General features: G+C 45.8%; 1 protein-coding gene across 1 annotated transcript in view; it reads left to right on the top strand.

Moving 5' to 3' along the window:
* LOC119389861 (piwi-like protein 1) overlaps nucleotides 1-9858 on the top strand; it is a 31615-nt gene extending 21757 nt beyond the window's left edge. The window contains exons 9-19 of the mRNA XM_037657266.2: nucleotides 95-218; nucleotides 748-865; nucleotides 2448-2565; nucleotides 3118-3305; nucleotides 3969-4117; nucleotides 4216-4340; nucleotides 4843-5017; nucleotides 5587-5740; nucleotides 6244-6375; nucleotides 8231-8378; nucleotides 9193-9858. Of these exons, the coding sequence (XP_037513194.1) occupies nucleotides 95-218; nucleotides 748-865; nucleotides 2448-2565; nucleotides 3118-3305; nucleotides 3969-4117; nucleotides 4216-4340; nucleotides 4843-5017; nucleotides 5587-5740; nucleotides 6244-6375; nucleotides 8231-8378; nucleotides 9193-9309 (1548 nt within the window). The 3' untranslated portion in view covers nucleotides 9310-9858. The remainder of the gene's footprint in view (nucleotides 1-94; nucleotides 219-747; nucleotides 866-2447; nucleotides 2566-3117; nucleotides 3306-3968; nucleotides 4118-4215; nucleotides 4341-4842; nucleotides 5018-5586; nucleotides 5741-6243; nucleotides 6376-8230; nucleotides 8379-9192) is intronic.
* Nucleotides 9859-14507: the final 4649 nt, after the last annotated feature.

Genomic DNA, 14507 nt, shown 5'->3' with positions numbered 1-14507 from the left:
GGTGACGAGTGTTATCCAGAACCTGGGGTTTACAGTGTGCTCTGCTGTAAGCCCCAGATTTCGCCTGCCTCACACATGCCTTGTCCATGTGCAGCACTACCAAAAGGATATCAGGGACCTCAACCAGCCCCTTCTCGTGTGCCGCCCGAGAGAACGCGACATCAGGGTTGGGCGCACGGACAACCTCTACCTCATTCCAGAGCTGTGCTTCCTCACTGGTGAGTGGAAGGCTTTCGTACCAAAGGAGACATCCTTTTCTGGAGACAAGATATTGAGTGAACCATTTCTGTGTGATCTTCATATTGGATTTTTATTTTTTTTAATTTTTTGCATTAACGTGTGGAAAAACTTTGTCCGCAATCAACAAGTGGTAATTTCCAGACGCATCAAAACTGAAGTTGTCAATTCTGCACGGAGCAACAAGCCCTTCTAATGTGTGTGGTTTGTCTAGCAGAGATCGAATGCAATAATCTCGTCTATTTGCTGTATGGGGATCGTGACCACATTTGCAAGATCTTGCATAATTAGCCTTGGATGCATCTGCACATGCGGGTGTGACAGTATTGATGGCACTGAGCTAAGCGCACAATCTTCAAGCACCTGAAATGCCATCGACACCAACTTGACTGACCCTAATTGCGCGAAATCTTCTCGGGTACATTGTATTCCGGAAAGAGAGTGGCCAAAAAGTGCTCCTTCGGATTTTGGCCGAAAGTGGCCATGCTACGACCTTTCCTTTCATCGCAGGATTGACGGACGACATTCGTTCGAACTTCAGCATCATGAAGGACTTGGCTAGCGAGATGAAGCTGGACCCTGCAAAGCGTGTGGCCAACCTGCAGGAATTCATGCGAAACATGACCAGGTGTGTGTGGATGAGCGTTTCTTGTACTTACCAAGATCTCGAGATTGCATGAAAAGCATCTTGGTTTTCTTGTTTTCCTTGCCATCTGTGTACACCTGCCTCTATCATGTATAGTTTCTCTGGATTGGTATCCAGACTGGACTGGCTATAAAAGATCGATTGCCTCCCACCACAGTGCCTCTATTGCTAGTTCTCTTGCTAAGCACGAGGTTGCTTGTTTGAATTCCTGGGAGCAAAATGCCAGACAGGCTCAATTACCTGAATATTGCAATGCATTATATCTTTTGTCTTTCTTTTCTTTATCCGCTGGTACTTCGTATGTACACTCAAACCTCGTTATAACAAACACGGATATAAGGAAGTAAATGAAGAATAGTCTTGTCATAGCTACAGTGTTACAAATAAATGTTTATAACGAATTTTCGGATATAACTAAGTTATTTTCGTGGCAGATGCGACTTTGTTATAATGAGGTTTGAGTGTCCATATATACCTGGTTCTTCAGCGGAATAAACAGTTGGAAGTCAGCGCTGTCTCTGTTGTCATCATTTCCAGTTTTGCTTGCTGTTACATGTGTTGCAATGAACCAATTAGCCCAGCAAGCAACCATTCTTTACTTGGATAGTATAACTGGATATAAATGTACATCAAAGAACCGCAGGTGCCTGTGATCTTTGAATTGAACGTACTTATGCTGAGAAAACGAGTTATGTTTTGGGAGAGCTCAACGTGTGACATAAACGTTGTGGTCCACCCTTTCCTGGTGCTCTTCTTAAGGGGGGACCCTGCTTCGGAGACATATTTCTTTGTTTTTGAGTACATTTGTATGAAACTTATGCAGCTTATGTATTTTTATGTCCTGATTTCAAATATGCAATTATTTTTCTAGTACACTATGCTGTTTTCAAAATATCAAATATTTCATGTATATTGTTGGGAGCAAGATTTATTTATAAATTGTAAGAGTTATAAAGCAAATCAGCATATCACAATAAGCTGGAATGAATACTGTTTGCAATAAAACAAGAATGGATGTTCTAGGCCCAATTGAACAAAAGTTATAGTACGTTGAACACTCGGCAAGTCAGCGATTTCGAGCTCGGTCAAACTGGGATCAAGCTGGGAATGTTCAGCATACCATAACTTTTGTTCAAATAGGTCTAGAACATCCATTCTTGTCTTATTGCAAACAGCATTGATTCCAGGTTATTGTGATAGGCTGATTTGCTTGATAACTCTCACAGTTTGGAAATAAAGCCTGCTCCTAACAATACAAAAACTATCTAATAGTTTCAAAACTACATATTGTATTAGAACAATAATTGCATGTTTGAAATCAGCACATAAAAATACATAAGCTGTGAAAGTTTCATAATGATACGCTCAAAAACAAGAAACGTGTTTCAGAAGCAGGGTCTCCCCTTAACTTTGTGTGGTAAATGTTTTGAAGAAGTAAGCTCTGCTTTCAACATGTCCTGCTGTCTAGAATACGTGCAATGCGTACAGTCTAAGACACGCAGTGCCTATGTCCAGGAAGCTCTGTCGCCATTGTTTCATTCCTATACGTTGAACTTCTCTACAGGCATCCACAGGTCCAAAAGGAAATGGGCCAGTGGGGTCTGAAGTTCTCGGAGTCCCTCGTTGAAATTGATGCTCGTCAGGTTCAGCCTGAAAGAGTTGTTCACGGAAACAACATCAGGGTAATTTGAAACTTTTTTTTTTCTTCGTTATGTAAAGTTTATTAACACCAACATGTCAGGAGCATTTTTTCATTACCCATTCAAGTTCATTAATGTGGCTTCTGCTAAATCTAAAATTTGTGTATTTTCTAACTGTTCATCTGTGAAATCTAACAAAATCATTTGGACATACCAGCTAAAATTGATGATGCTGTGCACTCTGTTTCTGCCGTTTGGCGTTGTCGGTGGTGCTGCATCAGCCATGTGCCTGCGTGCCCATTGGGATCACGAGTCTTCGCTGCAAGGCTGTCGTATAGTACGGCTTTGCTGGTATACACTAGTGTGCGGTAGTATTGACAATTTCCTGACACCTTACACAAATGAAAATACCAGCTTTTACTCAAGTAATACAAAAGTGGTATGTTTCTGAGAGAAGAGAATACAAGCATGTCAGGTGCTATAAAGTCTTTCTTCCCAATTGTGTATGGCCTTCTATTTCTTTCATTCATGTAGAAAGACATGTGGCAGCAGCGACTCCTCTAAAATTGCCCTCTTTTGCACCTTATCTTTCAGTCTAACGTGAACCCCATGACTGCTGACTTCTCGAGGGAGATGCGTGACAAGACAATGTTCAAGGCAGTCCAGATCCGGTCGTGGGTGGTGGTGTGCACTCGTCGTGACATGCAGAACGCTCAGGACTTTGTGCGTGAGCTGATGTGTGTCGGTCCACCAATGGGAGTGACCATGCAGCAGCCACAGTTGTATGTATCGAGGCAACTCAAGTGAATTGAATTGCATTTCATGTGTTGAGTGGTCTCCTGGGCTAATAGGCGTAGCTACAAAATTGTGGCCTGGGTATCGCACTGTGATCGTCAATGAAGGACCACAATGTGTAGTCTGCATTGTTAGTCATCAGTGCATGATAGCTGTTGAGCACTGTACAACGCGGTATTATGTGTTGTGCAACGGGATTTGTAATGAATATTGGATGAAACTAATGTACTTTCACATCGAGATTCAGCAGCATGCATTCTATCCACCACTCTTGCATAAAAAAAGTGGGGTGGCAAGCCACTGTTTCTGCGCAGCCGTCGTGGAAGTGCGGCTGCGTATGATGGTAAGAAAGGCCAGTGTTGTACAATGGCCTAGTCAAGTTCCGAAGTACCTTGCGGAATGAGTGTTGAATACGGCGGAAAGCGACTAGCTTGAAACGCCCCAGCAATGTATCTTTATTATTTAGGGACAGATGTTTATGTTCAGTGCTGGGTCAGTCCTACATTGTTGAACCAAGGTATTGAATACATAAATATTTGTGCCGATGTGAAGGGAAGTTGCACTTCATTCAGTGCTCTTTTGACTGTTATATGCTATGGCCCCTGTGCTGTACACTCGGTTTGATTTTGTGGGTCTCTTCGTTGTTGCAGAGTTTCCCTGGATGATGACCGTGTTGGCAGCTACATAAATGGCCTCAAGAACATTCCTAGGGACACCGAGCTGCTGATGGCAGTGTTCCCGAACAACCGCAAGGACCGTTACGACAGTCTCAAGAAGGTGGCCTGTGTCGACATGGGACGTAAGTGGTTCGGCTTTGACGCAGCACGCTCAGTATCCTTTGTGTCAAACCATTTATGTTGTGTTGCTCTAAGCTTCGTCGTTGGGCTTCCGTTGCAGTGCACACACAGGTGATGCTGGGAAGGACCATCAGCAACAAGAAAAACCTGAAGTCCGTGGCAACTAAGGTGGCGATTCAGATGAACTGCAAGCTCGGTGGAGAAGCTTGGGCCGTGGAGATCCCGGTATGCGCTCCCTCCCGCTTGAGTAGCTGTTGCATTCTTTAGCCTCTCTCTACTGCTGTAGGAAAAATTGGCTGCTTATGTAGGTTTATGTTTACATGCCTTGCTTTAGAAAGCAGTAAAGATGCTCGTGGTGAGAATTTAGCTTCTGGCTTTTGTTATTGAGGTGTTTGTCTGTACCAAACTTCTCTCGCAACGATATTGGCATGTAATCGATGTTTTGGCTGGATGTGAGTTCATTATGATTTGGTTATAGGATTTATTTTCTGGACCAGTTTTACATTAAAACAATGGTTAGTGTCCAAAGTTGGACGTCGATGACGGAGTTTCAGCTTTTGCTATTGCTTGCGCTGTATACAAGAATGCTTTCGAGATCCAGTGGGTTCTCACTCAGGTGCAAGTTCGCACAGCTAAAACTATCGTAGTGCTGCTTAACAATTGCGTGTTATCGATGCCCTCGTGTTTCGTATTCGTGGAGACCCATGTTGCAACTTGTCTCGTGCAGCTCCAAGGTGTGATGTGCATTGGCTACGACACTTACCATGACTGCCGTCAGAAGGGCCTCTCGGCTGGCGGCTTCGTTGCCAGCCTGAACAAGACTCTGACTCGCTGGTACTCTCGCGTTGGCTTCCACCAGACACACCAGGAACTGGGCAGTGCCCTCAAGACTCATCTGGCATGTGAGTGCTCTTCCCGCGTTGGAAAATGTGCTTGCTGCATCTGCAACAAATTGCAGTGCTTTCACACACAAGTGCTCTTTGTTGCATCCCAGTATTAAGGCCAGTGCCACTGCTAGCCCATATTTTCTTCAGCTAATGTCTGCTATCCCAAGGGATAGCGGACATTAGCTTGTGTGAACTGCTTGGCATATGTTTGTAGCTAACCTCTGAGAAGGCCGTTTGGTGTGGGGCTCCACCAGTAAAGGCGTTTTGCGATAGTATATTATACCGCGCGTGATCTGTGTGCCGGTTTACAGGGTCTCAGAACAAAGTTTTGTGGGTTGTGGCACAAGCTGAGTGGTGCAGAAATGTCTGAAAGAACAAGGCATCATTATATGGCAGCAACATTTTTTGTTTCAAGTTAGCCTTCTTGTGTAGCAAATACGCAAAACTTCAACTGGTGCGCAGTGACAGTAAGTGCAAGTAAATTGAGGACAGGCTGGAGTGATATCTGCAGTATATTAACCGCCAAGTTGGAAAAAATGGCGGCCTGATTTGTTGCTCCCCTGCAATGCGTCTCATCTCTGCAGTGTCACTGAAGCAGTACCAGGAGGAGAACAACACTGTGCCCGAGCGCATCCTGTTCTTCCGTGACGGTGTCTCGGATGGCCAGCTGCTGCAGGTTCAGGAGTGGGAGGTGGCCCAGATCCAAAGCCTGCTCACCGAGATGTTCCCTGGGCGAGAGTAAGTTGCTTGCTTACTGTGCATTGAATTGCTGATCATGGCACGGTAAGCTCTTTTGAAGCATGAATTAACAAGCTTATAATACACTTTTACAATTGTGAAGCTAGCTTTCCTGCAAACAGCATGTTCAAGCGCATTTTGCTTACACTGTGACGTGGAAAATGTAGGCTCTGCTTTCTTGACATAAACACTCGTAATAGATGAGCCCCAGCACGTGCAACTATGACCTCGTCTCCACTCTTGGCAAGACAGGTGCCGCCATTAGTTGGACAAATATGCAGAGCAGGGAAGCGCGCCTGCGGATAATCAAAAGGGTTTATAGTGGCTTTATTTTTTAACCGTAAGTGTGGTAGGCATTGAGGCAATGCCCATCATGGACCGCACCATTGTCTGCGGGACTTGAGCAATCCTTCTTTGTGCATGTAGTCTGACTTGGTTATAACGAAGTGCTTATTTCATGGAAGTGACTTAGAAGGGTGCTTGTCTGCTGTTTCTTCCAATAGGCCTCAGCTTGCCTTTGTTGTGGTGACCAAGAGGATCTCTGCCCGTTTCTTCAGCATTGACAACAGGGGTGGTGGATACCAGAACCCTCCCCCGGGAACGGTCATCGACAACAATGTCACCAGGCCTGAACGGTGAGACTTCATATTGTAGTGCTGAGAATGTAGCGCGAAAAAGGAACAAGGGAAAAGGATCAAGATGGGACATGCGCTTGTTGTGTCTTAACCGTGTCCCTCGTTTGTGTTTAGCGACATGTTGTCTGCATTACGATGAACTACGAATATGTCCGAGCCTTCTCCCTTCAAATCATGCTTGGTTTGATTTAAATGATAGTGTTCTTTGTAAAGATAATTCATATGAAGATGTGTTGCTGCAGGGAGTATCGAGGCAACTTTTAGTTCAATCTTGAAGGGGCGTGGAATGAATGCCCAAGTCCCATTTTTCGCTTTCCTTAGGGACCTGGAAATTGCCCAAAAACACAAGTGCACTCCTTTTTACTGTCCCCAAAATATGTTTCATGACAGCAGCCCCTTTAAAGTCTTGGCATGCTTCACATTAGTGTATTTGACCACATAACACCGCTGCATTTTGGCAAAGCTAACTTTTGGGAACTGCTACAGTGGCTAGCGAATTGGCATGCAAGAGTGCGAACCCAAAGCTGTGAAAATCTTTGCAGTCTGTAGGATTGAATAGCGAATGGTTTTGATGTCCAAGGTTTCAGATGTCCTCACACATTAGAAAAATTGTTTGTTGACTACAGTAGAACCCCGCTGTTACGTTCCTCACTGCTGCGTTTTCCCGGCTGTTACGTCGTTTTCCGCCGGTCCCGGCATAGCTCCCATAGGATACAATGTATTGGGAACCCCGCTGTTACGTCGTAACTGTCGGACCGTTCCCGTATGATACGTCGCGAAGTGCGCCCGGGGCCGACCGAGTGACTACCAAAGAGAGCGGCCATGGCGCATTTTCACGCAGCTTGGCCTCGTTTGACCGTAATATTAGCCGCATGAGAGGCGCAAGCAACAGAATCTTTCAATTGATGCAAACAAAAGCATGGCCTTCGAGATTCAAATTGCATAGATGGCGTCTATGACGTAACTGCTCGCGAAAGCAAGGCCTTCGAGATTGGCATTTACTATTGACAAAAGCATAGCCTCTGAGATTTGCATTGCTTAAACATGGCGTGTATGACGTAATTGCTTGCGAAAGCAAGGCCTTCGAGATTGGCATTCACTTCTGCCATCGCGTTGGCGTAGACTCATCATCATCGTTATTTGTCGGAGAACGGGAGGAGTTCGAGCTGGTTGGAGCTCGCATGGTCGTGCGTGCGGTTCGCGGTCGGACTCGCCGCGCCGGTCGTGATTGCGTGTGCTTAGTTTTTTCATGCCTACAGCTGTTGGTGTAAAAAAAACACATACGTTGATTACATTTCTGTGGATAAGGCCGTCCTAAGCTCCGCGTTTCTATCCATCGATTAGATCGCGGCTGAGCGCGCCAATTTTCGTGCTGCTCGTAAGAATTGAAATAAAATTCTGTACCACTAAATATTTTGCCGTTTTTCCTGTTTTTCGGCTCTTACGTTTCCCGTCTCTTACGTTTATTTCCTACGGTCCCTTCAAAAACGTATCAGCGGGGTTCTACTGTATATTGCTGGTTTTATAGTTTCGCTGTAGTGCGTGTAAACGAAGAAAGACTACACACTCAACTTGTGTTCATCAAACAGATCACACATCGTGTAGTTTAGTTTTTAATATTTTGCTAGCACTACAGCTGCTGACGTATGATTCAGGCAGGCTCGACTACTTGGTGTCGCGGTACTGGCATTCACCCAATACTTGACCTGCAGTTGCTAGTTGACCTTGAAGACAGTTTTTTTTGAAGCAGAAGAGCAGCTCATTTTGCTCTTCATTGACTGCATTGAAAAATGCTCCGCTGCTGGCAATGCGAGGCAACAGTACAGTTATTCAATGTGGAACCTGTACCTTGCAGGTACGACTTCTATCTAGTCTCCCAGAGTGTGCGCCAGGGAACAGTGGCACCCACACACTTCAACGTCATCCACGACACGACGTCGCTGAAGCCCGAGCACATGCAGCGCCTCTCGTACAAGCTCACCCACTTGTACTTCAACTGGCCGGTAAGTCCTTTGTGCACCGTCGGCTTCAGAGTGAAAGAGCAGATTCGGTATACGTGTGGCTGCTGTGCATTGAGCTAACAAATGGCAAGACTCTTTGGGGTTTGGAAAAAATGAAGCCGTTTCTGTTGCAGGAGTGATTTACTAAAAATTTGTCATATTAGTCAATTCATAATGGTACACTAGAGGGAAATCTGGCACTAGTGTTTATGGGAGCTGCAACGCATTGCGCTTCAGCCAGCGTGGGAGTGATGGGCAGCATGTGGATTGCCTAAGCTTCATTCTTGCGGCTCTGCGTGGCCTGCAGCTGCTTTGTCACAAAACAAAGTTCAGCAGTCCCACTCCACCACATTGACCCTTTTAGGCTCACCAATTCAAGTCAGCTCACAAGGTTGACAAAGAGCCATTCTTTCATCCGAAACAAAAGCCAAAACACAACAATAAACTCCACAAGCGCATTCAAAGTCACAAGCACAAAGGCTAGGCAAATCCGTGTACTACCCATCGGTCCCATGGTGGCTGAACGACCACAGCGCCACAGTTCCCTCTAGTAATTACTGTTGGAAATTCCAATGTTAGTGTCTGTATAAAACTAAGTGTTTATGAGATAGGGTGTGCAAACACTGACGAGAAAGAAGTAGACACCACAAACGACATTTGTGGTGTGCTGACTTCTCTCTTGTGTCTGTGTTTGCACGGCCTGTCTTACAACACGAATACATAGTACCTACTAACTCAGCTCACTGTTATTCTAAGCTTTAGTCTGTGCTTTATGGAGTGTGGAAGTGTCACGAACGAGCCATCTTTTTCCTCGCAGGGCACCATCCGTGTCCCTGCCCCGTGCCAGTATGCCCACAAACTGGCCTTCCTGGCTGGACAGAGTCTTCACGCCGAGCCACACAAGAAGCTTGCGACCACGCTTTTCTATCTGTAAATGTAGTCTCATCTCGGGGAAGGCCACAATCACTGCCAAGTCACGACGGCGATCATTGTAAACGTTGAAAATGTGCATTTTTTTTTTTTTTTCCTGCCCCTTCCCCTTCATGACATTTGTAGGTGAGGCTGACTGCCAAGCTTTGCCTCTTTTTTTTTTTTTCAGTAACCAAGACCATCTTGTTTTGTTTCCTAGTTATTTTTGCAGCTTAACCATAATTAGTGATGAAATTGTCTAAGAATAGTCAAATTTTTTCCACATATATGGGCATTAGACATCGATTAGTCTCCGCTTTGTAGTTCTTTACCAGAACACGCACACTCTACCTCCCATTTCAATACTCCCACTGCTTATTCTTGTATCATTTGTTTGTGGACGATACTCCAACAAGGTGGTATTGTCTTTTTGATAGTTTCATCGCTGCAATAAATGAGTCATGTAGCAACTCATTTTGCCAAATGACGTAATTTTGGCAGATGTAAAGTGCCTTGTCATATCATTTCATTGTTAAAAGTTAACATTTTAATAATAAAAAGGTTCTTTTCCATATGCCTCTTGTCTGTGCTTACTCTCAGTGTATATTACTTGTGCTAGTTGTGTGTACTTGGCAACGAAAGTGCTCTGGCTATCTTGTGCAAGGCGCTGCAGCGCATGGTCATTCCTAGTTGAACTACTCAAATTGTAAAACGCAGTAAATCGTACCAACAGTCCAGAGGTAGTGGTCATTGATGTGGTGTCAGTGCCTCCAGCAGGGGTGTAGGCAGAAATTTTTTCGGTTTTTCGGGGAGCAACTCCCTGATATGATGTGGGGGCCAGGCAGGCAGATGTGGCAGTGTCATTTTGTGCTCTGTGTCCCATGGCAGTGAGAAATTTCGGGGGGAGGGGGGGGGAGGGGCACGGGCCCGGTGTGTTACCCCCTAGTTAAAGAGCCTCTATGTGAAGGGAGCAGAAAACGAGTGGCACAGGCCACAGAAAGCATGGCAGCTATAGCTGATCCGTGTACAGCACACTGTTAGCAGAATTCAATGCAACGTGCATTTGGCAAGTGAACGTAGAGAAAAGTATTTGTTTTCAAAACTCATTCATACCTGATGTACCTTATCGGCTCTTATGTTGCACTTCTAAGCATGTAGTAATTGACTACATTGGCCGCAGTTCAATTGGAGCTAAATGCAGTTATGTGATTACTGTGTCGGTATGCACCAAGGGGTGAAGCCATCCTGCTACATTTCAGCAAAAGACAATTTGCACCATATGTGAGCCAGGATGTTCTTGCAGTCTTTCAGAGAAAAAAGAAAACTGCAGGTTTTCAGTATACCGACCTAGTCTGCCGCTGTAATCGTGTCATGTGAGCAGACAGGAGAGTGCTTTGTGTAGTGAAAGAATATTTCTAAAGACCAGTAATCCCACTCGACGGGGAATATTAAAGGGACACTAAAAGCAAATAATTCATATCTGAGTGAAAGGTTAATGTGTGAGAACGTCTACGTCAATATTATAAACAGCAGTGCTCTACTAATCGAGGTAAGTATCAAGGACACGATATGCGCCATTTTGGAAATGATCCCGATGACGTGTAAACCACCAGTAATCAAAACTAGTTGTGATAAAAAAAAAGAACCTTCCATGCATCACAAAACGTAATGCTGCTTGCTCGTTTCTGTCTAATGGAAAAAAAAAAACTTGGCGTTACCATGGGGAACGGCGCGAGTGGTTCAAAAGTTCCGTTTTCGCTCACGCTGTCGCGTCTCATTGGTAGTTTCGGTATCGCGTACTGCTGCGTGTGCTTGGCTCTCGCTATTTTCGCACTGTTGATACTCTACTTCTGCTGGTCAAGCTAAGCTCCGTTACAATGTGCACAGTTTTGGAGTGGGCCGTAACTGTGTCTTGGCAAGGTTGATGACCGCTGTTGCGCAAGAAACCGTAGCGTCGGCAGCCGGGCAGTAAAGGCGGGCAACGTTGGGCATGGCAATTGCTACGTCAGAAGGCCCGTTCAGGCGGGTGATTTGAAGTGCGCTAACGCCGTGCAGACCACTAAAACGTGATTTTCTTTCAAAATAAGCATCTCCTTGGCACGAAACAAGCCCCGCCACGGTGGTCTAGTGGTTATGGCGCTCGACTGCTGACCCGAAGGTCGCGGGATCAAATCCCGGCCGCGGCGGCTGCATTTTCGATGAAGGCGAAAATGTTTGAGGCCCGTGTACTTAGATTTAGGGGCACGTTAAAGAACCCCAGGTGGTCGAAATTTCCGGAGCCCTCCACTACGGCGTCTCTCATAATCATATCTTGGTTTTGGGACGTTAAACCCCAGATATTATTATTATATGGCACGAAACAAGCACTACAAGGTGCCTGGAACGCTATTTCAACAATCAACGTCGACTTAATATTTGCTAAGGGTGTGCGAATATTCGAATTTTCGAATATTTTTCGAATATTGTTTGCTATTCGATTCGATTCGCCACTGGAATTTTACTATTCTAACTTCCCAAAAACAAATACAGTCAACGTCCGATTGAAAGTGACCCCTTAAGATTTTCAATATGCTACACCTCATTACACTTTCATATTGCGGCAAAGCTGCCTTTTAAGCTCCGTTAAGGTACGTGCACACTGGCGGGAAGCATGCCGCGGCGGCGTCCCGCCCGTCAGCGCCTCCGCGCGGCAAGCAGCAACACCGGCAACACGCTGTCCACATTGCCGGCGCGAGAATCACGAGACAAGAACGGACATGTCGAGGAGCGCGCACCCGCCGGCTTGCTGCCGGCTCGCGATTTCTCCCAGAAAGACGGAGAGGAGTTGCGCGGGTGAGGAGAACAATGTCTGGTTGCTATGACGACAGCCCGCGTGAGAAGGAAGAGGAGGTAAAGCAGGCGCTGATTGGTGGTTTGCTTGCGCGGCAGCCGGCGGTAGCGGCGAAAATAGGTCCCCGAGCGATCGAGTCGGCGGGAGAAAGATTTTGACGCTCCGCGGGAGAAAGGGAGAAAAGCGGCATCGAGCGAGCGGTGAGCGGCGGGCGGGAGAATGCCGCGCCGCCAGGTCGAACTTTGCCAAGACACTGTCATCGTCCGATTGAAAGTGGTCCCTAGATTTTCAATATGCTTCACCTCATCACACTCCGTATTGCGGCAAAGCTGCCTTTCAAGCTCCGTTACGGTCGAACTTTGCCAAGACACAGTCAACATCCAATTGGAAGTGGTCCCTAGATTTTCACTATGCTTCACCTCATCACTAGAGGCCGGATTTTTAGGCACTAAAAAAGCTCGTTTTAGGCGCCAAAAATAGGCAGGCAGAACAATGTTTTAGGCTTCCACAATAAATTTTCACATAAATGCAGATAATTTCAAACGAATACGTACGCGACCTCTATCTACGACAGGAAAACAAAAATGTTATTGCTCAAGATGGGACAAAGGCGCCAACATTCGAACATATATAGCCTGCTTTGTCCCGCACGGTTCGCCCTCCCCTCTTCTGCAGAGTGAGTGAAGTGTCCACTGTCGAATCAACACACTCCTGAGTGTCTTTCCGGCATGACTGAAATGTGCAGAGCAGGAGCAGACAGCCAGATTGCTAAAAGACCAGAAGGGAGGGATTCCTCCTATTGGCCGGGTCAAATTGCGTAGAGCCAATTTCTCCCCTGGCAGTGAACCACTGGCGTAATCAGGCGAGCGGGAAGGGGGGGGGGAGGTTCAACCTCCCCCTTCCCTAAATTTTTCAGTTTTGCGCGTGTGTATATACACGCACACATACAAACGCATGCGCGAACATATAAAAAGTATGGTTGTTGTCCCCCCCTCCCCTGAAAACGATTTCTGGCTACGCTACTGCAGTGAACACCTTAAAAAGTACATTACAAACAAAAAAGCTGCGTACACATCATATTTTTCTTTGTTTTTTCGCTCTTAATTCACTCTCCTTTCCGCTGACGTCTCTCCGCGGTTTCGCATTCGCCAACCGCTCAAGCCATGTCAGCGCGGCGGCGAATGCTCGCCGGCGTGTCCCGCTTCACTGCTGTAGCGGTTTTTGGTTGGTTGAACTAGAAGACTAGGTTGAACCTCATAGTTCCCAACAGTCAACCTTACGCGGTAACATGAATAACGGTCTCAAACAGCACCCGGGAGCGAAACTTGAGACTAAAAAGCGTTCATATAAGCGCCAATATTGAAAATAGGCATTTATAGGCATTTGTAAGCATTTAGGCACGAACGCCAAAAATAAGCATTTATAGGCACTATAACAACACCATAAAAGCCCTTCTTAACCTCTAATTCATGCTCATATATGAAAATGGCGCGATAGGAGCGCAGTGACCAAAATAGGCATTTGCCTAGAATCCGGTCTCTACTCATATTGCGGCAAAGCTCCCTTTCAAGCTCCGTTACGGTCGAACTTTGCCAAGACACAGTCAACGTCCGATTGGAAGTGGTCCCTAGAGTTTGAATATGCTTCACCTCATCACACCCGGTATTGCGGCAAAGCTGCCTTTCAAGCTCCGTTACGGTCGAACTTTCCCAAAACACAGTCAACGCCGATTGGAAGTGGTCCATAGATTTTTAATATGCTTCACCTCATCACACCCGGTATTGCGGCAAAGCTGCCTTTCAAGCTCTGCTACGGTCGCAAATGTACAAACTCAAGAAAACGCTGGTTCCAACATGGATGAAGGATGTGGCAGATATGAGGGCTCAATTAATGCTGTTTTGGACCTGAAATTTGGGCAGGAAGTCCGAAAAATGCGGACGCCGAAGCTTTTTAGCATCTATAATTTCAGATGTTCTTATATATCGACGTCTAGGCAGATTTGGAACTCCGAACTTGAAGGGAGCACACCCTTGTCCGCCACATCAGTTGGGCTTCCACAGAAGTTGAAAGAGGACAGGAGAAGAGGTTGAGGAAATGGCATCTTCGCCTATCACGTGTAAAGTGTTGTAGGCAGCACTTTGGTTGCACCAAATCATGTACGTAAATAAAATTCGGCCTCTACATTGCCTCACTTTTGATAAGACAACTATGAAACACCACCCCGCCAGCGCTTCATCAACCTAGCGAAAAGAAACACTTTTATGTTGCTATCTTATAAGAATATGCTTAGAAATCCTCTCTAACTTCTTTTTCTGCAATTTTGCTTCGAAGTATTCGAAAAATATTCTAGAAATATTCGAACAATATTCGATTCGATTCGCACTCACACTTCA

The sequence above is a fragment of the Rhipicephalus sanguineus genome, chromosome 4 (assembly GCF_013339695.2).
Source record: "Rhipicephalus sanguineus isolate Rsan-2018 chromosome 4, BIME_Rsan_1.4, whole genome shotgun sequence".
NCBI lineage: Eukaryota > Metazoa > Arthropoda > Arachnida > Ixodida > Ixodidae > Rhipicephalus > Rhipicephalus sanguineus.
This window is presented reverse-complemented; position numbering and strand designations above follow the sequence as displayed.